Below are 25,575 nucleotides of genomic sequence, written 5' to 3' on the forward strand. Positions count from 1 at the left end.
AGACTTATGGTTAGAATAATTACCATAACTGATAGACAGATTTAATAATTAATATCAAAAAGAATAAATATCATAAAATTGAGTATGGATGGATGATTTAATTAATTTAGAGAAAGACCTACTAGTTCGTTCTTTAAAATGCTAAACCAATTAAACCTATTAATGAAACTATAAATAGTAGCATTTATTTAAATATTGAAAAATAAATAAAGGTATTTAAATTGCCTCATTTAATTGAATTCATTATAAAATATTTGTAAATTTATATTGATTATTGGTATGAAAATTAATAAAAAATCACATTTAATATAGATAATTCAATCTCATAATAACTAAAAGAAATGGTAACAAATTTAATATATATATATTATGACAAAAAAATATTAATCGAAATCTATATGCAAATTAATTTTGTGATATTAAAACTTAATTTCTAAGAATGAGTAAGTACGCAAATTAAGTAATATTTTTTGTATTTATTTGCCTGTGAATAATTAATTAATTATTAGAAATCGAAAGTTTGTTTGATTAAACAATAATTTAAAACAAGAAGGAGATTCTTTTTATATATTTATAGCTGTTCAATTGATCTCCTAATTTTACAAGCACGTATTTGTTAAAAAGCATAACATATATTTATATGGTAAGACAGTAAAAAATTGAAGCTAATTATACTGTGAGATTTTAGGTTCCAACTAAAATAGAGGATGTAAAAAACATATTAATCTGCATAATCAATCTTTAAATTTTGTAAATTTGATTTATTTATAAAAGGATAAGCCTCCTTTAGAAATACATTAGCCTCATAGTTATGCAAACAATAACCTCTAAATAGTCTAAAACAAACATAATAGTAATATAACAACTGAATCAAAAGAACACTATCCCAAAGAAAATCCTTTAAATTTTGTAGAAAGCGATGATGCTGTTAATAAATAAAATAACAGCGGCGGCTCTAATAAAGATGATTCAGAAAGTAAAGTAGATGACACTTCCACAATTGTATAAATGCTTTATTTTATAAAAGCTATAAAAATAACTAATTGTTCTTATTATATATTGACTTAGGATCGCTTGAAATACTTGTTCTCATAAAGGTAAAGCGAAGTAGATCAATTATTCTAAGAAGTAATAAAATAACATATAAACTGATTTACAGGATATGAGTTAAATTCATACATTTTAAATATATGTAGGTCACAGATAAGAGTTTGGGATTATTTGACAAAAAGTCTAAATTCAGATAAAAAATATTCAATTTTTATCACTCACTGTAATGAATTTTTAAATAAATTATTTTAATAAATGATTGATTGAGTTATTTATTTATTTATAAAATATAATTTTCAATCCATTAATAATAATATAACCAAACTTTATAAATAAATTAAATTTTCTATTAATTTATTTAAAGGATTATGAGATTACTTTTGATTGCTGCTACTATTGCTGAAATAGTTGCTTATCTTATGTTTGACTACTCATTTAGAAACACTGGTGCAAATATGTACGATTTAAAAATTAATGAAGTCAGTGATTTTATTTAATTTATATGCAATTCTTTTTTTTCTTTGGAAATTCTTTTGGGGATTATAGCACTCGGCCTTGTTTAAGGTAAAAGCGCTCTCTTAAGATAGTTATGGAATATTGTACTTATTCTTATTTTGTTTTCTGGGTAAATAAATTATTAATATCTCACTTACTAAGCTAAGTAATAGTGGTGGTGAGAAACAAAGAAAAAAAAAATTTACTGTTTTTTTAATTAATTTATTAATTAGCTGGATATCAAGATTTAGTGTGACTACTACTGTATTCAGCATCATCAAATTTTTAAGAATTCTTACATTTTTCAGACTGTTTCCTGAGTTAACTAAGAAAGTTAATGCCTTTTTCAGTAGTTTTTAACATTTAGGAAAAACATTTTTTCCTCTAATCTGTGTAATTTTGCTTTATGCTGTAGTAGGGATGAGCTTTTTTTAAGGTCATGTAGAAAGCAGATGCAGATTAACCGAACATCCTGAACATAATTCAGATATTTGGGAAGTTGATGAATCCAATTAATATCCATGTGGAGTTCTTGAGTGTCCTAAAAATACTTTTTGCGGTAATCCAGCTGATTTTGGTTTACCATTTAATAAAACTGAAGCAAAGCATGAAACTTTATTATTTGGGTATAACCTTTTTAATAGTATAGAATGGGCTCTCTTTGCTGTTTACAATTTTTTGATGGTAACTGGATGGGTTCAAACAACATATATGGTAAGCAAGCATCTTCTTAATTTATAGCATAATAACGTGATTTAATCAACAATTAAATAAAATAAATTCTTAAAAATTAGTTCAATGAAAATAATATTTTTAAGCATTTAAATTTACTTTAAAAATTTAGAATTAGTTAAAAATTTAGAATGATTTAAAAAAGGAATTTAAATAATTTAAAATTTATTTTAATTTTATTCTTTATTAATTAATTTATAAATTTAAAATATAGTATTGGAGAGCATAGGATAAAGCTGTTTCAGCAATATATTTTGTTTCTTTGGTACTTTTCTTGTAAAAAATAATAATTTTGGTTAGAATTTTTTTAATTATTTTCTTTTATAAAAGATCTTAAATTATTTCAAACATTATCTTGGCTACATTATATGAAGGTTTTATAGATGAAACATCAATCAAAAATGATAAAATTTAAAAGAAAAAAGTTGGAAAGCAATTTTCGGGCAGCGATAAAGATAGCAATCTCAATTATATTCATCAAGATAGTGGTTAGCAATTTTAAAAGAAAAATGCTGTGATCAACTTTGAGAGTGAGGAAAACGCACATAATTTAAGTGATTTAAAAATAAAAAAAGAAATCATAAATAATGCATAAAATATAATGGTTAATGATATAAATTCCGATAAGCAAGACAATTTTCATGTAGGTTTATCCAATTCTAAGAATCCCTCCAATTATAAACAAAATAAATAATTAAGTTTAATTTACTAAGGAGAGCATAACAAATCTGATGGCTCACTTAATAAAAAGTCAAATATTTCAGTGAAGTCAGATCGAAACGATTTCAAAGAAGTCATGGCAGCCTCTCCTATTATTAAAGCTATATTTTTTTTAAATCTGCTCCTTTAGATTGCTAATCTCTGTTTAGATAAGTAATTTTCTTGTTTCATTTATTAAAGATAATAACAACTTTTCTTTTTTGATGAATAAATAAATTTAAATAAATAAATAAATGCATTTAATTATAATAAAAACTTTTGAAAAAATAAAAAATGAATTTGTGAAATTTATTAAATTGCTAGTGAATAAATTAAAAATTATTTAAATTAAATCATACTTACTTTTTATTGTGTTTATTTAGTACTTTAAATATTAATTTATTTAAAAATTAAATAGTCACTGGATATCTTAGAAAGCTTATATAATTCTAAATAAGATAGATTTTGCTACAATTATTATTCTATTTTGTGAAATAATTTACATGATTGTTTTTATTGGTTTTTAAAAATTCTTTAAAGATGTTTTTAACTGCGTAGACTGTTTGGTATTTTTAGCTCATTTGACATCTTATATTTATGAAGGAGTTAACGGCTATGATATATTTAACCCTACTTTGTAAATGTTCATACTTATAAGATGCACAAAAGTCTTTAGAATCTTTAAGATCTTTTTCCACTATGAATTATTCTAAAATATGACTGTCATTTTAAAAACTTACCAGTAGACCTTAAATTCAATACCTGAATATATTATTGTTTTTTGCATATTAGTCATTCTTTTTGCACAAATAGGAAGAGAATTATTTGCTTACTCGTAGCCTCATGAGTAAATTATTAATTTAATGAATTTTCATGTTTTATGATGTAAATAAATTTTATTTAAATTAGCGATCACCATGTATTAAGAGTTAATTTTAATACACTTCAGGATAGCTTACTAGCTGTTGTACTTATTTTTTATAATGAAGAATGGCATATTTCAATGTATAATTTTATGAGATTTGTCGGATATCAAAGTGTGATTTATTATTTAATATGCATGCTGATTGGTTGGGTGCTCTTTGTGAGATTATTTATTGCTATTTTTATTAGCCAATTCATGAAATATCTGAGAATTAATGAAAAGGAATATTATAAGAAAAAAAATCAACTTGATACAATTGATATGATTTTCAGAAGATGCTTTTTAAGTATTTTCAATTTATGTTCAAAGAAAAATTCATCTTAAGTTCATGCTATTCCCACAAAACTTAATTACAGTTTAGCCACAAAGATAGAAAATATCAATTAAAATGATGAATAAAAAGCTAATTAATTTTAATGCATAGAAAATGGAATTACTGCAAGCAAATAATTTGATGATTAATACATCTCTTCAAATCCTAAACCAATATCTAACTAGTAAATAGAAAAACAAAATGCTACTTTATAAAATGAAAATGAAAGCTCGAGTGAGAGTTCAGAAAATTCTGAAGTTTAATAGGAAGATTTTTAGACTTTTAGAGTAAAAAAGAAAGCACCCACAATTATAGGAATTAGAAAAAGTGTTCATAAGCCTAATATATAAATAATAAAGATTAATGGTCAAACACATGTTAGTTTCTAATAATCATAATCTGCATTTAATACAAATAGAGATGACTTTAACTCATCAAGACCAATTATGGAAAGTTAAAACTAAGTATTTTAAGAAAAATCTATTAACAATGGAGTGAAGTCAATTACCTCTATACTCTAAGATGACTATATCCAACCAAAAGAAAATAAGAATGCTCCGCCACTTAACTTTTAAATTAATCAAGGTTTTTAACAATCTGATGCATTTTTATCTCCAAACTATTCTTTCAAAAAAAATAGAAATAAAAATTTTTAATTTGAGAATAAGAGTTAAGAATATGAATATCCTTAGCAAGTCAAGAAATAAAACTAACGTTAGAATAGCGATATCTAGTTGTTAGATTTTAATTTTAGTAATTAATAAACTTAGAGCAATATTTTTTAGAGTAAATAATCTATCATGACTCCAGTGCCTTCATAATCTCTTGTTCATATTGCTTAAGAAATTTATTCTTCTGAGATGGTATTTTAAAATGTATCAAACAAAGTAATGGCTAACTAACAATAAATGTAAGAAAAAAAATAGAATTAATAAAATCAAAATAATTAATAAAATAATCAAAACAATTAACAAAATAATTAAAATAACCAACAAAACCATTAAAATGGTCAAAAAAATGCTTTGGATTAAAATCATTCCACAAATCAATAATAAACTAGCTGCGAAGACATCTCCTTAAATTTATTCAGAACTGATAATAGGTTTAGATAAATTTGCTCTAATATCTCTGAAAGTAGTAAATTTGACTTTCTTATGGTTTTGACAATTATAGTTTTTGCTGGTATACTTGTATGGGATTCTCCTTTCTTAAATCCAAAAAGCATACAAAAAGATATTATCAACATTTCCTACAAAGTTTTAGCAGGAATTTTTTTGTTTCAACTTTTTATACATCTTGTTTAACATGGTTTCTTATTTAATGGTCCACGATCTTATCTTAGAAGAAGTCTCCTTTCGATATTAGATTTTGTAACTACACTCGCAGTGTTGCTTTACATTTTAAACATCACTTCTAAATCTAATTTTGTTTTCAAGTGCATTGCTATCTTTAGAGTTATTTTTTTGTTAGCATTCCTATCAAAATATAATAAGGACATTGCATTTGCTGGTATTTAATAATTATATTTATAACAACATTATTTATATATTTATTTCAAAATAATAGGAAGATTAATGGCATACTGCTCATCAAGAATGTTTAAACTTATTATGTTTGCTATGATTTATCTTTTAATGAATGGAATCATAGCTACAAAACTATTAAAAGACTCTGGCTGGATGTGCAAGCATCTCTATTATCCCTCTTCTCATGATATAATATCAAAGCATGATTGCTTTGATTTAGGTGGAGATTGGATAGAATCTGCATATAACTTCAACTCTATTATAGATTCACTCTAAGTGCTATTTATGGTATAGGCATCTGAAGGATGGCTACAGATTATGCTAGATACTTTTGATTCAAACTCTTCTTAATTCTAGATAAGTTACAAATAATAAAGTATCTGGGCTATTTTTTACATTTAATATTTCTTTATTGCTAATATATGCATCCTAAATATGTTTGTTGGCTTAATCGTAGAGTCTCTTTTAGAGTTGAATGAGCATGAAAGCGGAACTCATTCTTTGACTAAGTAACAGAAAGAGTGGTTTTTTATTAAGAAATCTATCAGAAAACTTATTCCAATTAAAAATGTAAAAAAAAAAACTATTAAATAAAAAGAAATTATTTAATTATTTTAAAAATTTAGGAATAAGAACCAAAAAATAGATTCAGACTTTTCTTTTTTAAAAATTTAGTCACTGGAAATTCTTTAAAAATATTTTTTTACTTTTTCGCTGTTTTGAATGGGGTTTCCTTTTTATTTTTTAAGAATAGGATGGATTCCGATAACATGATGGTTTTAAGTAATAAATAGATAATTTAATTAATTAATTTATTTAATTTTTAAGATTACATAAATTCTTTTTTAAACTCTATAAAATTCAAAATGAATAAAAAAATAAATTAAATTTCAAGTTAATAAAAAAATATGAATGATTATTTAATTAAATAAAATTAGAGATCATAAATTTAGTCTGCTTAATTATTCTGGGTGTTGAAATTCTATGTAGGATGATTAGTTTAGGGATTTTAAGATATTTCACTATAAGCATGTGGAATAATTTTGACATTGCAGTATTGATAATAGGAATGATAAATATTGATTATTAATTTAATCAGCATATAACTATATTCTCAAACTATTATAGAATATTTGATGGCATCTCTAAAGGTTTGCAATTGATTAGGTTAATTAGGGTTTTCAATCATTTCTTGATCTTTAGAAAACTTCTTAATAGCTTAAATTACGCATTGTCTTCTATATTAGGAATATCATTAATTTTAATAGTCTTTCTATATACTGCCGTCCTTCTCTCTCTTAATCTCTTTCCTTATTTAAAATTTTAATCAACAATTAACGAATATGATCTAAATTTTTCAGGATTTTTCTAGGCTCTATTCTCATTCATAAGAATAGTCACTTTAGAAATGTGGTATCTGATTCCTTTTGAGGCCTCATAAAAAATGGCTCCTAATTTTGTTTGCAGAGATGATATGTACGATTATTATGATTTTGTTAAATACGGCTTTCAGTCTTGTGGTTCTGTCATCTCTTACCTATTCTTTTATGTTTTTTTCCTCATATTTACTCTGATTATATTAAATTTGTTTGTAGCCACTATTATCGAGTCCTATAAGGAGGCCTTTAGTGCTGATGAGTCTGCTATCAATCATTATCAACTTGATGATATTTTGAAACTATGGACAAAATTTGATCCTTAAGGCAAAGGTTATATCAGTTATAAGGAATTTTGGTAATTTTCTAGTTAAATTGCTATTGTTTATGGTGTTAACAGTGAGGAATTCCTTGATATTGAAAACAAAAGCCAATTTCTAAAATCCCTAAATATTCCCATCTACGAAGATCCAATTGACAAAATATTCTGTTACAAATTCCATGACGTAGTTGAAAAACTCTCTAAGATATCTGTCTAAATTAAATACGGTGTTAATAAGTAAATTTTTCATTTTTTTTGCATAAAAATATTAATCATCATTAAATAATTATAGTCTTGAACCTAAAAACTTAAAATTGAGGGAATCTCTTGACAATCAATGCAAATCTAATACATTAAAATATGAAAAAAATATTAAAGAAACAGAGTTTACTAGTGGTGATATGATACTTTTAATTGTATTGTCTAGAAAAGCAAAAATATGGAAGAGATAATATGTTTACAAGCAAAAAGGCGATACTAATATTTTTCACATTTAGTCTTTGTTCTAAAAAATAAAGAGCCAAAAGTAAAATTTCATAGAAATCATCAAAAAACAAATAGAAAAAGAAGAGCAAGAAGAAAAAGAAAAAAATTCTAATATTTAAAAACAATGATTAATTCAAAAAAATAAATACCAAAATATTGTAAAAACAAATTAAAAATGTAGACAAAATTTAGATTTAAGAACAAATTGATCTAACACGAAGAACTATTTATAGCAATTTCAATAATAAATATCTTAAAATTCTTAAGATTAAAAAAATAAATTAACTTAATATTTCAAATAAAAAATAAAAGTATGTCATTTTAAATGTATTTAGTATTCATTCTTAATAATATCTTTTAGAAATAATTAAGTCCTAAATAAAAAAACACCAAATAATTTTCGTTATTCTCAAATAATATGACACTCTGCAAATACAAAATTTACAGTATCAGCAAAAACTAAATTTCTATAAAAGTCTTTGAATCTAATATTGTTTTTTTTATATGTTTTTATTCTATCTTTAATTAAGATTATTCAAGAATTAAAAAGTTTTATTAAAATATGTATAACTAATCCTGTAATTAAAATATCACTAACTGAGTAGGTACAGATCGTGATATTTCATTTAATTTTTATGATTTAAAGCTAATTGAAGATTAATTAATTAATGACTAGAATTATTTCAAATATAATTAACTACCCATCTTTAATTCCTACCATATTTTTAAGTTTATATTATAAATACAAATATTAAGCTTAAATAATGAATATTAAATTAATTTTTCTGTAACATATAAAAGCAAATTTATAAATAAAAATTTGATAATTAATTATTATATTTGATTTATTATTTTTATCCATTTATAATTAGTTTATTTCCCTAAATTGCTATTCAATATTTTTGAGAGAAAAAAAAAATGATATAATAGATTAAATAGTATGAAGTTTTAGAAGAAGTAATTATTAATTTTTTTATTAATATCCTTTAAATTTATAAATTTAAAAAAAAAAAGTTTATAAACTCTTCACTTTTATCTCATTAGGTTCTCCATATTAATCTGACGTATATTTAATTAAAAAATATTATCCTTATTATTATTATTATTATTAATATTTTTTGTATATTTAACTTTCAATTTCTTTAAAAAAATAATTTTTCTAATCAAAATTATCATCTTTTTTCAATTTTTATAAAAACAAACATTTTTTCTCTATCTTAACTTAATTTTTATTTCAATTTTTAACGATTTATTATTCATTTTTTATTATTTTATAATTTTTCTTCATTTTTTTGCTATTAACATTTACATTTGATAAAAAAAGTTTATTTGTTTTGGATAATAATATTTTTAATTACAAAAATCAATTTAAAGCATTAAATATATTTTAATTTATTTTCCTTTTCTTTTTATTTTGTTGCTTTTTTGTCTTCTTTCTTTGTTAATTAGAGTCATCATTTTATTTTAAACTTTGGCTTTTATTATTAATTAATCTTATTACTTATATTTTTTCTTCTTTTTTTCCTTCTAATTAACCATTTAATTATATATTTTTTCTTCAATATTTAAAAAGTGACAATTAAATTGGCGATATGGGTGTATCAGGCTTAGGTTCTGCTTTAAAAAATTGCATTAATCTCTCAAATTTGACACTTGACCTTTAGTAAAAACAGTTTAATAGTTTTGAATTGTGATATTTTTAATTATAAATAGATTTAAAACAATAAAGCTCTTTTTTCTTTTACTTACTTTTTATTGTGTTTGCTTTTTTTTCTTCTTTATTTGTTAATTTAACAACTCAACATTTTTTACTTATATTATTAATAAATCTTATTATTTCATATTTTTTCCTCATTTTTCTTTCTAATTAACTATTTAATTAAATTTGTTTCTTCAATATTTAAATAGGTAAAATTAAATTGGCGAGGAAGGTACATCATGCTTAGGCTCTGCTTTAACAAATTGCAATAATCTCTCAAATTTGACACTTAATCTTGGGTAAAAACAATTTATTTGTTTTGGATTATAATTTTTAATTATAAAAACTAATTTAAAACAATAAATTTCTTTTTTTCTTTTTATTATTCTTGCTTTTTTTTCTTCTTCCTTTGTTAATTTAACAACTACTCATTTTATTTTCAACCTTTGCTAATTAATCTGATAATTTATTATTATTTCTCCCTTTTTTCCTTCTAATTAACCATTTAATTATATATTTTTTCTTCAATATTTAAAAAGTGACAATTAAATTGGTGATAGAAGAATAGAAAAACTCGCACATATAAATGCACTCAGAATACATCTTAAAATTTATTTTTATTATATTTATATAAATAATTTTTATTTATTTTTAGGTATTTTCATAATTATTAATTTTTAATAATTCAATCAATATCTGATTTTTGAATATTTAATATACACCCTGTTTCCTCTTTTTCTCATTAATTCCAGAACAATTTGGTAATTTAATAACCTTTTTCTAAAAGTTTTTTTAAATTGGTGATATGGGTGCATCGGGCTTGGGTTCTGCTTTAAAAAATTGCATTAATCTCTCAAATTTGACACTTGACCTTTAGTAAAAACAGTTTAATTGTTTTGGATTATGTGATATTTTTAATTATAAAACTAATTTAAAACAAAAAAGCTCTTTTTTCTTTTTCTTTTTATTGTGCTTTCTTGCTTTTTTTCTTTCTTTGTTTGTTAACTTAAAAACTCATCATTTTCTATTATTATTAATTAATATATTTATTTCATATTTTTCTAATTAACAATTTAATTATTTATTTTTTCTTCAATATTTAAAAAGTAACAATTAAATTGGTGCTATGGGTGCTTCAGGCTTAGGTTCTGCTTTAGCAAATTGCATTAAACTTTCAAATTTGAAACTCTACCTTAGGTAAAACTGTTTATTTGTTTTGGATTATGATATTTTTAATTATAAAATCAAACTAATTTAAAACAAAAAAGCTCTTTTTTATTTTTATTTTTATTGCTTTTTTTTTTCTTCTTTCTTTGTTAATTTAACTAATTAATTTAGTTTCAACTTTTCATTTTATTATTAATTAATTTTATTATTTCATATTTTTCTTCTTTTTTTTACTAATTAACTATTTAATTAGATATTTTTTCTTCAATATTTAAAAAGTAACAATTAAATTGGTGCTTTGGGTGCTTCAGGCTTAGGTTCTGCTTTAAAAAATTGCATTAATCTCTCAAATTTAACACTCTACATAGAGTAAAAAAGTTTATTTATTTTGGATTGTTATATTTTTTAAATAAAAAACTAATTTAAAACAATAAAGCTCTTTTTTCTTTTTATTGTGATTGCTTTTTTTCTTAATTTAACTCATTATTTTAGTTTCAACTTTTGCTTTTATTATTAATTAATTAATCTTATTATTTCATATTTTTTCTTCATATTTTCCTTCTAATTAATTATTTAATTATATTTTTTTTCTTCAATATTTTATAAGAGGTAATTAAATTGGTGATGAAGGTGTGTCAGGCTTAGTTTCTGCTTTAGCAAACTGCATTAATCTCTCTAATTTGACACTCTATCTTGGGTAAAAATAGTTTCCTTGTTTTGGATTGTGATATTTTTAAAAATAAAACTAAGTTAAGCTCTTTTTTCTTTTTATTGTGCTCTCTTTTTTTTTACTTTATTTGTTAATTTAACTCATCATTTTACTTTCACTTTTATTGTTAATTAATCTTATTATTTCATATTTTTTCTTTATTTTTTCATTCTAATTAACTATTTAATGATATATTTTTTCTTCAATATTTAAAAAGTGACAATTAAATTGGTGCTACGGGTGCATCAGGCTTAGGTTCTGCTTTAGCAAAATGCATTAATCTCTCAAATTTGAAAGTTGACCTTGAGTAAAAATAGTTTAGTTGTTTTTGATTGTGATATTTTTAATTATAAAAACTAATTTAAAACAATAAAGCTCTTTTTTCTTTTTCTTTTTATTGTGCTTGCTTTTTTCTTTTCTTTGTTTGTAAATTTAACTCATCATTTTGTCAACCTTTGCTTTTATTATTAATTAATCTTATTATTTCATATTATTTCTTTGTTTTTTCCTTCTAATTAACTATTTAATTTTATATTTTTTCTTCAATATTTAATAAGGTAAAATTAAATTGGTGATGAAGGTTCATTAGGTTTAGGTTCTGCTTTAAAAAATTGCATTAATCTCTCTAATTTGACACTCTACGTTGAGTAAAAAAGTTTATTTGTTTTGGAATGTATTAAAAAATGATACTATGAGAACACGAACCCAGTGACTGATTCTCATTAGTGTCATTTGTTTATGTTCTTTTTCTTTTTATTGTACTTGCCTTTTTTTTTCTTTGTTTGTTTATTTAAAAACTCATTATTTTATTTTCAACTTTAACTTTTATGATTAATTAATCTATTTATTTCATATTTTTCCCTTATAATTAACTATTTAATTATTTATTTTTTCTTCAATATTTAAAAAGTAACAATTAAATTGGTGCTATGGGTGCTTAAGGCTTAGGTTCTGCTTTAGCAAATTGCATTAATCTCTCAAATTTGACACTCTACCTTGGGTAAAACAGTTTATTTGTTTTGGATTGAGATATTTTAAATTATAAAAATTAATTGAATACAAAAAAGCTCTTATTTCTTTTTATTTATATTATGCTTTCTTTTTTTATTCTTTCTTTGTTAATTTAACTCATTATTTTATTTTCAACTTTTGCTTTTATTATTATTAATTAATCTTATTATTTCTTATTTTTTCTTCCTTTTTTCCTTCTAATTAACTATATAATTATATATTTTTTCTTCAATATTTAAAAAGTGATAATTAAATTGATGAGGAAGGTGCATTAGGCTTAGGGTCTACTTTAGCAAATTACATTAATCTCTCAAATTTGTCACTTAATCTTGGGTAAAAACATTTTATTTGTTTTGGATAATTTAACTCATTATTTTAGTTTCAATTTTTGCTTTGATAATTAATTAATCATATTTTTTCTTCATTTATTCCTTCTAATTAACTAATTAATTTTTTATTTTTTCTTCAATATTTAAAAAGTAACAATTAAATTGGTGCTAAGGGTGCTTAAGGCTTAGGTTCTGCTTTAGCAAATTGCAGGAATCTCTCAAATTTGACACTTTTCCTTTAGTAAAAACAATTTATTTGTTTTGGATTGTGATATTTTTAATTATAAACAGATTTAAAACAATAAAGCTCTTTTTTGTTTTAATTTTTATTATTTTTGCTTTTTTTTTTCTTCTTTGTTTATTAATTTAACTCATCATTTTTTACTTTTATTAATAATCAATCTTATTATTTCATATTTATTTTTTCTTCATTTTTTCCTTCTAATTAACTATTTAATTATATTTTTTTCTTCAATATTTAAAAAGTTACAATTAAATTGGTATTATGGGTGTATCAGGCTTAGGTTCTGCTTTAGTAGATTGCATTAATCTCTCAAATTTGGCACTTTATCTTTAGTAAAAATAGTTTATTTGTTTTGGGTTAGATATTTTTAAATATAAAAACTATTTTTAAAAATTAAAACTCTTTTTCTTTTTATTGTTCCTGCTTTTTTTCTCTCTGTTTTTTAATTTAACTCATCATTTTTTTTTTAACTTTTGCTTTTATTATTAATTAAATAATCTTATTATTTCATATTTTTTCTTCATTTTTTCCTTCTAATTAATTATTTAATTATATTTTTTTTTTCTTCAATATTTAAAAAGGAGCAATTAAATTAGTGATAGAATAGAATAGAAATACTCGCACATATAAATGCACTCAGAATACAACTTAAATTAAAAATTATTTATTTATTTATTCATTTATTATATTTATATGTATTATTGTTTGTTTTTTTTGTATTATTAGGTCTTTAAATATATTATTTTTGATTTTTCTATGAAAACTTTTCCTTTGATCTTTGTTTTAATTTTTCACTTGAAAATTTTTAATTTAGCAATTTTAAAAAAAGTTTTTTTTATTTGATTAAATTTATGAATTAGATTTGTTTGTGCTTTTACTTTTTTTTTTCATTAAAATTTTTTGTATTTTTTGTTCATTTTAAAATAAAATAGTTAGTTCAGGTATATAAATAAATATAAAGTTATCCATCCGTTTATCACATTTTATTTTTTTAAAATAAAAATTTACAGATGATAGTAATAATAATAAGTTAAATTATGTTGATTTGTTAAGTAACCATCACTATATGCTAAAAATACATACATATATATAAACATAAAATTTTTGAATTAATTAATTTGATAACATTAGAATGGCTTTAAGCTGTTTGGTATTTTATAAACTTTAAGGGTTAATAATATTAGATTTTATCTATTTTTAATGAAATTTATTTATTTTATCTTATTTTATTAGAAGTTTTCATGAAAGAACTCTATCTTATTAGAATTCAACTTATACTGTTATTCCATCTTCAAGAGTAAATGCACTTCTTCCGTGCATAAAATCATCTTTCCACTCACCATTATACTTTTATTTAGAAATAATTAATATAATATGATAGAATAATTTTATTTTATTTATTTATATATTTACTCTGGTATTATTTCTCCATTTATAAATTCCTCTTCCTTATTTTTTATCTTCTTCTACATAACCTTCATATATGTCTCCATTTGCAAATTTATAAACTCCTCTACCATTTTTATGACCATTACTCCATTCACCTTCATAAATATCACCATTTGCAAAATATAAAACACCTTAGCCGTGCTTTTTATCATTGTGCCACTCACCTTCGTACCTATTCATTAATAAATTAATAATATATTTAAATAAAGGAACACAAACTTTCTTATTACTTATCTTTGCTCACGAATATATAAATTCCATTTCCATTTCTTTCCCCATCTTTAAATTATCCTTAATATATATCACCATTAGGAAAGTAGTAGATACCTTGTCCATTAATCATATCGCCCAACCATTCGCCTGTAAAGAAAAAACAATTAATTAAAATTGAAAATAATTATTTCTTTATATTAAAATCCAATTAAATAGATTTTTTACCTTCATATCTCGATCCGTCAGTGTAACTTATTTTACCTATTCCCTCTTTCTTTCCTTTTACCCATTCTCCTTCATATCTGTCTCCATTTTAGAATAAGAAAACCTAGAAATAAACAAACATATTAATAAAAAACAAAAAATTAGCTGTTAAATACTCCAGATCCATGAGCTTTATCGCCGTACCACTCTCCTTCATAGATAGCTCCTGAAGCATATTCTAATTTGCCTTTACCAAACTTTTCACCTTCTTTCCAATTTCCTTCATATCTATCACCATATGCATAATTATAAATACCATATCCATGTTTCTCTCCATCAACCTTATTTTTTAATATTTTAACATTAACCAAAACATTTCTAAAAATATTTGAGTTTCTTTAAAATTTTCATGATTAAGAAATAGTTTATTTTAATTTTTGGATTGATTTTTAGTTGATAATTTGATAATTAAAGTATGTGTTACCCATTATCCATCGTATCTCTCTTAAGTACTATAATAATCATAAATACCGTGCCCGTTTTTTCTATCATTTCTCCATTCTCCTTTGTATTCATTACCATTTACATATTTATATGTTCCCTTGCCATGCTTAGCACCCTCTGATGATGATAATAATAAAAATAAAATGTACTTAACTATTTTTGAATGTTTAAATTATACCTCTCAATTCACCTTCATATCTTTCTCCATTCATAAAGATGTAAATTCCAAAGCCATGAAATCTATATAATAGTATTCAGTTAAGATTTTTACTTGAAACAATAATAAACAAATTTACTTGTCATCTTTCCAATCTCCAATATATTTATCTGAGTTTGCACTATATAAATAATTTATAAGAGATAGATAAATCCAAATGTACAATAATGAAAAAGCTGAATTACTAATGGTAGATTCCTTTCCCATTTCTTTTATCATTTACAACTATTTTATATAGAAAATAATTTAGTTAAATCTTTTACTTAATATCAATTTTAATTTATTAATTAATTAAATACCTTCTCCTTCATATTTAGATCCATCTACATATTATTTGATTCTAATATTTGGTCTATAATTTCCACTCTAGTCATAAATGTAATTAGCCTCAAAATCTTAAATAAGCTATTCTCTTTCCATCATAGCTTTCTACTTTTCAGCTTCTAAATTGATTGGCTTTTTGTCCAAAACTGTAATAACTTGGGAATATCTAGTTTGTTTTTGATTGTTGAAACTCATTTATGTATGTATGTATAAAAGACTTTCTATGTAGCAAATTAATTTGATTTTTAATTTAAAGCAATTGATTATTATGTTTGAAATTTATAAACCAAGACTAGTAAAAATAAAGAAATATATTTTTTCATTTTGATTTTTTGAAATTTATTGAATAACTCAAACTCATATTTATCAAATAAATTTCAACGATAATATTAAAAAGCAAGGAAACCAAGCATGCTTATAAATTCATTTAAAAAGATAATTTTTTTATCAATCCAGATAGATTAAATTTCAAATTAAAGATATTCATTTTACTTTACCTTAACATAATTAATTATCTATTTTATTTACTTCATCAATTTTAACTGGTTTTCAAATTATTTTAACTCATTTCAAGCATTCAAATTATAATAATTAAAAAATTTATAGACCGCTTGAATGGATTCTAAAAATAATCCTTGCAATAAATTTTTATAAAATATTGCATTGAAACACATTAAAAAATCCTTGCAATAAATTTTTATTAATATTGCATTGAAACATATAAAAAAATCTATTATAGAAAATAAATGAAAAAATAAAATCTTTATTTTAAAAATTTTAAGCATTTTTTTTTAAGTTCAAATGTAAAAAAATAAATTTTTTTCAGAATTGAAAGTTGAATTTTTGTAAAATGATAAGTTTCAATTCTTAAATTAATAAGTTTTGAAGATATTTTTTCTGATATACTAATTTAGCATTTAACTTAATAAATAAATAATAATTGGATAATTTTTATTTATTTTTGTCAAGAATCCAGTTTTATATAAAAAAGTGTCATTAAATTACTGATTAATATTTCTTACTAATATTATAGTAAAGTTCTATTAATAAATATTTATGACTAGAAAGATTAAGTAAAGATTATTTTTGCTGGGTTTATAGGAAAAGTATACAATAATCCAAACCATAAATTTTACTGCTTTTTGGTATCGATTTTAATTCAAGAAGTCTAACATATAATTTTTGATAAAATTAAATTAGAAAGAAACAATTTAGTAATATCTATCTATCCTTGTATAAGAAGAAAAATTAGATTTTCTGATATCAGCTATACAAGTAATAAGTTAGCCTTCTTTTAGAGACTTCAAAGTAAAAAAATAGCTTTGAAAGGCGCATTAATTGCTATAAAATGAATTAAACTCCATAAAAAGCTAACAATCAAGAAACGATTGCAATAAATAATATTTTGAGTAGCCCTTAATATATCTAGCAAAATGTATAAATAGATTAATTATAAAATGAGAAGAACATAACAAGAAATTCCCAAGTAATATCAGTTTCTTGTTCAATTAAATGTGTTATGAAGCAGCTATAAAATATATTTTATTAAATAAAAAGGAAGATATTTAATTTTAGGAAGGAATCATTTCAAAAAAAATTTAAGATGCTAATAATGAAATAGATAGAAATACTTAAAACTATCTTTAAACTCATGAAGAGTAAGACCAATAATAGTATTCTCATTAAAATTTAGGATAAAATGTAATTAATTGCTAAGATTTTTTATAAATGATATTATTCCTAATTTTTTATTGACCATTTTTTTATCATTTTATTATTTTTTTAAGGCAGATAGTAAGTACACAAATAATAATTCATTTTTTCAAATAATTTTAAAAGAAGGAAAAGGAAGAGAGTGCCAGTAAAAAAATGACTAAGAATAATTATTATAGGGTACTAAACTCTTAGTAAGTATTTAAAATATTATATTTATTAATTTTAAATGCTGAAATAGTAAGAAATTTTCATTTTAATTAATGATTCTTTTTCATACTTAGCACTCTTCTACTAGTTATTTATCAATTATAATCTATAACTTCAAAGTATTACAGACAAATTTTACTATTTGATTTTGAGAATAAATATAACAATAAATGATACAATAGTGTATATTAAAAAACTAACTAAGATTTTAGGCATTTATTTTAATAAAATAAGTGAAAATAAAAAATAATAATTTTTAGTAATACTTTTTTATTTTTCCTAATATAGAACTTTTAGATGGATAATTATTGCTTCAACTCTAGCTGAAATAGCTGCCTATTTGATGCACGACTATTCATACAGAATAACAAAGTAAAGAAAGGAGTCATTACAAATTAATGTTGTTGCAGATTATTTTGAGCTTATTACAAATATCATATTTACAATTGAAATAATTTTTATAATTTTCGCTTATGGTGCCCACAGAAAGACATTAAATTAAATTTTTACTACATTAAATGCCCTTTTATTGACAGTTCTTATATCAAGGTATATATAAAATTTATTCTTTTTTTGTTTTAAATGAAAAAATCATTTTAATTTATTTAAAAACAAACTATTAATTTTATTTAAAAATGATTTTTTTAATTCAGTTTTTTTATTAAACATTTAGTTGGATATCGTATGCTACAGATGAAATTGAAGTATTTAATGTTTACAAACATTTCAGAATACTGACTATTTTTCGACTCTTCCCTGTTCTAGCGAAGAAAGTCAATGCCTTTTTTGGTAGCTTTAAGCACTTAGGAAAAACATTTTTTCCTTTGATTTGTGTCATTATTTTCTACTCTGTTATTGGAATAAGCTTTTTTAGAGGACATATAGAAAGCAGATGTCGCTTAACAAAACATCCTGAAGAAGGAGAAACGATATGGGAAATTGACGAATCTGTTCACTTGCCTTGTGGAGTTGCATCTTGTCCTTCTCAATCTTATTGTGGAAATCCTGCTGAATATGGATTACCTGAATACCACCATGAATTCGATAATGAACATATGTTATGGGGCTATGTTAATTTCAATGATATTTTTAATGCACTTTTTAGTGTGTATAACTTTCTTATGATAAATGGTTGGGTTGCTACTACTAATATAGTAATTAATAATACATATTTAATTAAATTCTTTATTTTGAATTATTATATCAAATAGTTTTGGAGAGCTCAAGACAAGACTGTTTCTGGAATATATTTTGTTTCGCTAGTTTTATTATTGTAATTTATTTAGCTACCCTTTTTATATTTTTGATTTTCTTATCTTTATTTTTTTTATAAAATAGATCCCAAATTTTTTCTAACATTGTCTTAGCTACTCTTTATGAAGGATTCATGGACAGTAATACTAGCGGTAAATAAAGCTCAAAGGAAGGAGGAGAATCAACTCTATAGAACGATAAGGAAAGCAAAGCATCACCGACTCAAAAAAAGTCTATCTTTAAAAAAAAATAAAAAAATGCTTCTAAGTTTACTAAGCATTCAAATGACAGCGAATAGGAATAAGAAAAAATGAGAAAATAAGGTCTTATGTTGATATCATAGATTTCTTGTGTTAGAGATGATTAATTAAAATACAATAAAGGCTATAAATTAAGTTTATTTCTTTAATCTATATATAAATATGCTAAACAGTTTAGAAAATCAACTCTATTTAGTTTTTTACATTTTGTTAATATAATATCGATAATAGTAGTCCTCTGTATTGACAAGTAAATTAATTTACTTTCATTTATAAATAAAAAATATATCATAATTAATTAAATTTTAAATAGTATTTAAATAGAAGGATATGAATATGTTAAGTTGAACAAAGCTGATTTTATTGTCACAATGATATTTTTTTCTTTTTCTTTTATAGAGTTAATCACTTAAGGAAAAAAGTACTTTGAGCAAAAACTCCTTCTACTAGATGCCTTTATTATCTTAATAACATCTATTTCATATATCGTGGAGAGTAGTAAAGGCTATGATATTTTCAATCCATAGGTTTAAACATTTATTTTTATAAGATGGATAAAAATGCTGCGTATACTAAGACTAATAAATGAATTCTCTATATTTGGAAGCTTAAAAATCTTGTTACATACTTATTATTATACACTTGCCTCTTTGCCTGAGTTTCTTTTCTTGTGGGTCCTTCTTATCGTTCTTTTTGTTCAAATAGGTAGAGAGCTTTTGGCAGGAATGGATGGAGGAGATGAACATTTCGATGAAGAAGAAACAATTATTAGAATTAATTATAACACACTTCATAATAGTTTGATAGCTGTTATTATGATTTGCTATAACGAAGAGTGGCAATTAGTTATGTACAAATATAGGAGAATAGTTGGTTACAAAAGTATTTTATATCACTTTCTTGCTATGCTAATCCTTTAAGTACTATTTGTTAGGCTTTTCATAGCTATTTTTATAAATATTTTTATGAAGTGGCTGAGAGAAAATGAAATTGTATTATATCACTCTCAAACATTAGTTATTATAAAAAAACTCACAAAGCAAGCTACAAATTTCTTTAATTCGAAAAGAAATTAAATCTAACCTCAACAATCAAACACTCTAAAAGAAAACAATAATATTAAGCAGCAAGCATCCATTAAAAATTCAGTAGAAGAAATGTAAGAATATTAGTAAGATGGAATGAAAGGTTATGAAAAGCAATAAAATTTGAAAAATGAAACAAAAATGTTGAATTAAGATAGCTAAAACTAGAAAATGAATGGAGCTATTTAAAATAGTCAGACTAAAAAATAAAATTAAAATGGTAATTTAAATTTACCTAAAATAATTCATACAACTTCGATAGAAAAAATAGATGAAATTTAAATGAAAAAATAAAATCTTAAAAGAAAACAATCACTTGAAATGCTTAGAGAAAGTACTTAACCTTCAATAAATGTAATAATGAGTAGAAGCAAATCAAATGAAAATTTGATTGATTAAAAGTAATAGCAAAGCTCTAGAGAAACATCTAGTAAGCACTAAAACTAGCTAATAGCTTATCGTAAGATTAATACACACTCGCATGCATCAACAGCTTTTAATATTGTGTTAAATAACGATTCTAGTGAAAAAGATTAGATAGCTGAACCAATTAATTAAGAAAATAAAAACGATTAAAAATAAAATAATATATTTTTGTTAACTCCATAAAGGTCAATTTATAACAGAAGTAAATCAGGTGAAAATGAAAATAGAAATAATCAAGATGAATTTAATAAAATAGAGCATGCTAAATTTAATATCCAAAGCCATAATTCATCATAAAAAAGGACTCGTCATAGCTAACTACCCAGCATATCATTATAATCTCCATTAAACAGCTCTACTGTATTTCCTTTTATAAATTAAAATTGTATCAATGAAATCATAAAACAATCAAGCAGAGAATAATTCTAGTCAGACGCTGAATCATATCCCTCATAATCTAAGTATGATAGATTGTTGATTATGAGCTTAGAAAGTTTAAAAAGCTAAGAAAATAATGATAAGCTGAGTTAGAATGGAAAATAGAATTCTCAACATCACTCAAATCAATAATAACAGTAAAACGAATTTATCGATAAACTAAATAATAATAATAATGCTTATAACAAAAATCTTGGAAGTAATAGCTTTAAAGAGCTTAATATGACCAGTGAATAAAATGAAAATAGTCATGACATAAATAATGATGAAGAAGAAGAAGAGAGATCTTTGTTCATATTTAGTAAAGAAAATAAATTCAGAAAAATCTGCAAAAATATTGTAATGCACAACTACTTTGATTACTTTAACTCTATTTGCATAGCTGCTCTTGCTTTTCTATTTTGCGCTGACACTCCATTTGTTGATCCAAACAGCTCAGAGCAAGTAGTTATAATAGTTTTCCATGCTATTTTAACGGCCTTTTTTATAATTGAAAATATTATGCAAATAATTGCATATGGTTTCATTTTTTCACCTACTTCCTTCATATAAAGAAACTGGTTTTTTAATTCTATTGATATTATCACAACAGTTGCCTCATTCTTCTATACAGTTGATTTTTGGCCAAGAAGTGTATATGTATTTAAATTCATCCTAATCTTAAGATTAACTGTGCTATTCTCTTTCTTATCCCATTAAGTTAAAGAAGTTCACCATGCAGGTAAAAATTTAATTTTAAAATAAAAAAATTATTCATACTATTATTGAATTTTGCTATGAAGAAAATTTTTATTTAAACAATTAATTTTCTGATTTAAGGAAAATAGTATTTATGATTTTATTAAAAAAAATATTATTTACTAATTAAATTTAAAGGAATGATTTTGATAAAGTGTCTCCCCAGAATGCTAAGATTAATCATTTTTGCAGCTATATTCTTACTGATAAGCGGAGCTTTAACAACAAAATTATTGAAGGGATCTATGCATCATTGCTATATAGGAGATGAAAGTGATGGAGAAAATAGTGAAATACCAGAAATTATAACAAAATTTGATTGTTTAGATTTAGGAGGTGATTGGATAGATTCTTAATATAATTTTAACAATATAATAAACTCTCTTTAAATTCTATTTATGGTTTAATCTTCAGAAGGTTGGATTCATATTATGTTTAATGTTTATGACTCAACATCTCCTGAGCTTAATTCTCATTATCGCTAAAACAGTTTATGGGCGATATTTTTCATATAATTTTTCTTTATTGCAAACATCTGTATCCTGAATATGTTTGTCGGTTTAGTCGTAGAAACTTAATTAGAAATGATTGAATCAGAACATAAAACTAAAGATTTACATAAATTCTAAAAAGAATGGCTGTTTATCAAGAAATCTATATATTAGTTGAAGCCATCAGCAAAAGTAAAGAAATAAATAAATAAATTAGCTTTTAAAAAAATAATTTTCTAAAATTTTGTTTGTTTTTAAAATAGGTAAAAATACCTCAAGATAAAGTTAGAAAGTTCTTATTTGATAATTTAATTTAAGGGAATGCATTAAAAATAATTTTTTATACTTTCACTCTAGCTAACTGCATAAACTTAATGCTATTCAGAAACAGATAAACTCAAGAAGAAATAGACAAACTATGTAATTACTATTTATTTGAATTTCAAAATATAATTTTTAATATTCAAATAATTTAATAATTATATTTTATAGATATAAATATAACTTGCCCTGAGGAAAATTAATTTTTAATATTTCTTGCGTTTGTTTTAAATTTTTTTTACAGGAATTATTTTAATTTTTTATTTTTTTTCTAGTTTTTTAATGGAATTTATTAAAAATTTTTAGTTGATTTTTTAAAACAATTTATAAAAATAATTTTAATAGATTTAGTAAATGAAGTTTGCTTAGTGGCTATGATTATTGAAATATTTTGCAGGATGGTTTGCTTAAATTTAAAATATTTCACAGAACCTTGGAATGTAATTGATTTATCTATTGTCATAATTGGGTGGATAAACTTGAGATTTTAATAAACAAATGAATTTGAAATTTTTGATAGAGGATTAAGAATTTTTGATGGAGTTGCTAAAGGACTATAGCTATTAAGATTTTATAGAATTATGAAACACTTTACAATAATTAAGAAATTATTTAAATCATTGCAATATGCCATTTCTTCCATTTTTGGAATTTTTTAGGTTCTTATTATTTTCCTATTTATTTCAGTTCTGATCAGTATGAACTTATTTCCTTACATCAAAGAGTAAAAGATTATAAATGGCTATGATGTGACCTTTAGGGATTTCCCTAATGCTCTATTTACACTTATCAGAGTTATGACAAGTGAGTATTGGTATGTTGTTGCTTAAGAAGGAGCTAAAAAAATGTAGCCTGATTTTGTTTGTTTTGAAAATATTATTCTATATGAAGATTATTAAAAATATGGATAAAATGCATGCGGTAGTAGACTTTCTTATATATTTTTCTATGGGTTTTATCTTGTTTTCACTCTTGTCATCCTAAATATCTTTATTGCAACCATCATAGAGTCTTATAAGGAAGCATTCAGTGCAGATGAAAGTGCTGTAAATCACTATCAATTAGATGATGTGTTAGAATTGTGGAAACAGTATGATCCAGAAGGAAAAGGATATATCAGCTATAAAGAATTTTGGCAATTTTCAAGTTAAATTGCAATTATCTATGGTGTAAAAAGCGAAGATCTGATGGATATTTAAAATAAAAATGAGTTTCTAAAAACACTAAATATTCCTATCTTTGAGGATCCCATAAATAAGGTATTTTGCTACAAATTCCATGATGTTGTAATATCAATCTCAAAGATATCTGTTCAAATAAAATATGGAATCACAACGTAAAAATAATTCTATCTAAATAAATTAAATTAATTTAAATATTTGTATTTATTTTTAAAATTAGTCTTGAGCCAGAAAATTCTAATCTCAGAAATTAATTAGACTCTCTAATTAAGAAGAAAAAGCTTTCAGGAGATGATATGATTAAGCCTACTTCATTTACTAGTGCTGATATGGTTTTAATAATTGTATTAACTAGAAAAGTTAAATAATGGAGACAAAAAGTACTGGGCAAGTAAGAAGAATATATATTAGACATAAAGCAGTTAACTTAAAAATTAAAAAGCCAATTTAACAAATCCTAAAACATAAATTTAGAGCAAGCATAAAAAGAAGAAGAAAATGATAAAAAATAAACAAATTAAGAAATTCAACAATTAAATTAACAACAAACTACTGAATAACTTAAAATTAAGGATATTTTAAAGGAAGATAAACAATAAGACACTGAATAATTTATCCCAATTACAGTAAAAAGTAAACTGCCTCCAATTGAAAAGAAAAAGTTTAATTCTAAATAATCAACTCTCAATAAAGCAGAAAAAAATGTCAAATTTATAGAATGCTTATAAACAAAACCTTAAGAGTAATTTTTTATTTTTGATTTAATTTATTAATTTATATTTTAAATTTCTGAAAATTTTTCCAATATTTAAATTGTTTTTTTAATATTGTTTATCACAAATATAAATTCTGTTTGAATTTATTATTTTTACAATATTTATTATTTTATTTTTAAAATTTAGCACTGAAGATGGTTTAGTTTTATAAAATAATAACTAAGATGATTTTAATTATAATAATATCGAATAACCAAATAAAATTACAGATCAATAATTTGAAAAAAATAAAAGTTTACCTGTAAAAATTAGCAAATAAAACAGTAATGCTAGTAATAATATCTCAAACACTTAAATATAATAAAAAAGTAGTTCAGAATAAAACCAAAATCAAAATATTTAAAGCCCTGAAAATAATAATAACTGCTAAGAAAATTAAGAAAAGCAATTTAGAGATGAAAAATTAAAATTCAGCATTTTACCAATTGAGTTTAAGGCTACCAGTGTAATTTAAGAATAGGATAATTATCAAGATGATGATTTTGGTTTAGATGTCAATTTCAATCAAAACTTTATTTTTGCTTTTGATGAGTAAGAAGAAACTCAAAATATTTGATTTTGAATGCCAAAATACTTAAAATACTTATGGAATTCAAAAATGAAGTTTTGCTCAAATTATTATATAATAATTTCAAGATAATAATTTTCATATTAATTTATGAAAATGTCACTACTTATCTTTTTATTG

At 22.7% G+C, this 25,575-nt stretch overlaps 5 protein-coding genes across 5 annotated transcripts; 4 read left to right on the forward strand and 1 right to left on the reverse strand. All coding sequences in view use genetic code 6, as the record gives it.

Annotated features, from left to right (window-relative positions):
- Positions 1 to 640: 640 nt before the first annotated feature.
- Positions 641 to 8,052, forward strand: TTHERM_00122370 (cation channel family protein; the record flags this gene model as incomplete). Its single annotated transcript, XM_001010833.2, has 14 exons — positions 641 to 709; positions 775 to 1,002; positions 1,069 to 1,128; positions 1,197 to 1,273; positions 1,415 to 1,675; positions 1,779 to 2,259; positions 2,492 to 2,553; positions 2,608 to 3,150; positions 3,395 to 3,823; positions 3,886 to 5,723; positions 5,781 to 6,310; positions 6,367 to 6,523; positions 6,679 to 7,675; positions 7,731 to 8,052. The coding sequence occupies 14 exons, from the start codon at positions 641 to 643 to the stop codon at positions 8,050 to 8,052; spliced, it is 6,054 nt and encodes a 2,017-aa protein (XP_001010833.2).
- Positions 8,053 to 8,842: 790 nt separating this feature from the next.
- Positions 8,843 to 10,427, forward strand: TTHERM_000122388 (hypothetical protein; the record flags this gene model as incomplete). The annotated part of the gene is made up of 5 exons (XM_012796267.1): positions 8,843 to 8,881; positions 8,939 to 8,988; positions 9,498 to 9,587; positions 9,833 to 9,922; positions 10,163 to 10,427. The coding sequence occupies 5 exons, from the start codon at positions 8,843 to 8,845 to the stop codon at positions 10,425 to 10,427; spliced, it is 534 nt and encodes a 177-aa protein (XP_012651721.1).
- A 1-nt stretch (position 10,428) lies between these two features.
- Positions 10,429 to 12,486, forward strand: TTHERM_00122389 (cyclic nucleotide-binding domain protein; the record flags this gene model as incomplete). The annotated part of the gene is made up of 7 exons (XM_001471173.2): positions 10,429 to 10,499; positions 10,731 to 10,820; positions 11,070 to 11,159; positions 11,398 to 11,487; positions 11,717 to 11,806; positions 12,057 to 12,094; positions 12,410 to 12,486. The coding sequence occupies 7 exons, from the start codon at positions 10,429 to 10,431 to the stop codon at positions 12,484 to 12,486; spliced, it is 546 nt and encodes a 181-aa protein (XP_001471223.2).
- A 1,836-nt stretch (positions 12,487 to 14,322) lies between these two features.
- On the reverse strand, positions 14,323 to 16,189 carry TTHERM_00122390 (MORN motif protein; the record flags this gene model as incomplete). The annotated part of the gene is made up of 10 exons (XM_001010835.2): positions 14,323 to 14,430; positions 14,497 to 14,704; positions 14,763 to 14,892; positions 14,971 to 15,073; positions 15,126 to 15,290; positions 15,434 to 15,570; positions 15,632 to 15,693; positions 15,750 to 15,791; positions 15,856 to 15,895; positions 15,970 to 16,189. 10 exons carry the CDS (start codon positions 16,187 to 16,189, stop codon positions 14,323 to 14,325), a joined length of 1,215 nt encoding a protein of 404 aa, XP_001010835.2.
- Positions 16,190 to 17,342: 1,153 nt separating this feature from the next.
- Positions 17,343 to 25,443, forward strand: TTHERM_00122400 (cation channel family protein; the record flags this gene model as incomplete). Its single annotated transcript, XM_001010836.2, has 13 exons — positions 17,343 to 17,480; positions 17,552 to 17,695; positions 17,834 to 17,901; positions 18,206 to 18,466; positions 18,591 to 19,071; positions 19,129 to 19,190; positions 19,256 to 19,681; positions 19,745 to 22,101; positions 22,257 to 22,801; positions 22,873 to 23,029; positions 23,276 to 24,266; positions 24,332 to 24,853; positions 25,014 to 25,443. The coding sequence occupies 13 exons, from the start codon at positions 17,343 to 17,345 to the stop codon at positions 25,441 to 25,443; spliced, it is 6,582 nt and encodes a 2,193-aa protein (XP_001010836.2).
- Positions 25,444 to 25,575: the final 132 nt, after the last annotated feature.

Source organism: Tetrahymena thermophila (assembly GCF_000189635.1).
Source record: "Tetrahymena thermophila SB210 genomic scaffold scf_8254752, whole genome shotgun sequence".
Taxonomy (NCBI): Eukaryota; Ciliophora; class Oligohymenophorea; order Hymenostomatida; family Tetrahymenidae; genus Tetrahymena; species Tetrahymena thermophila.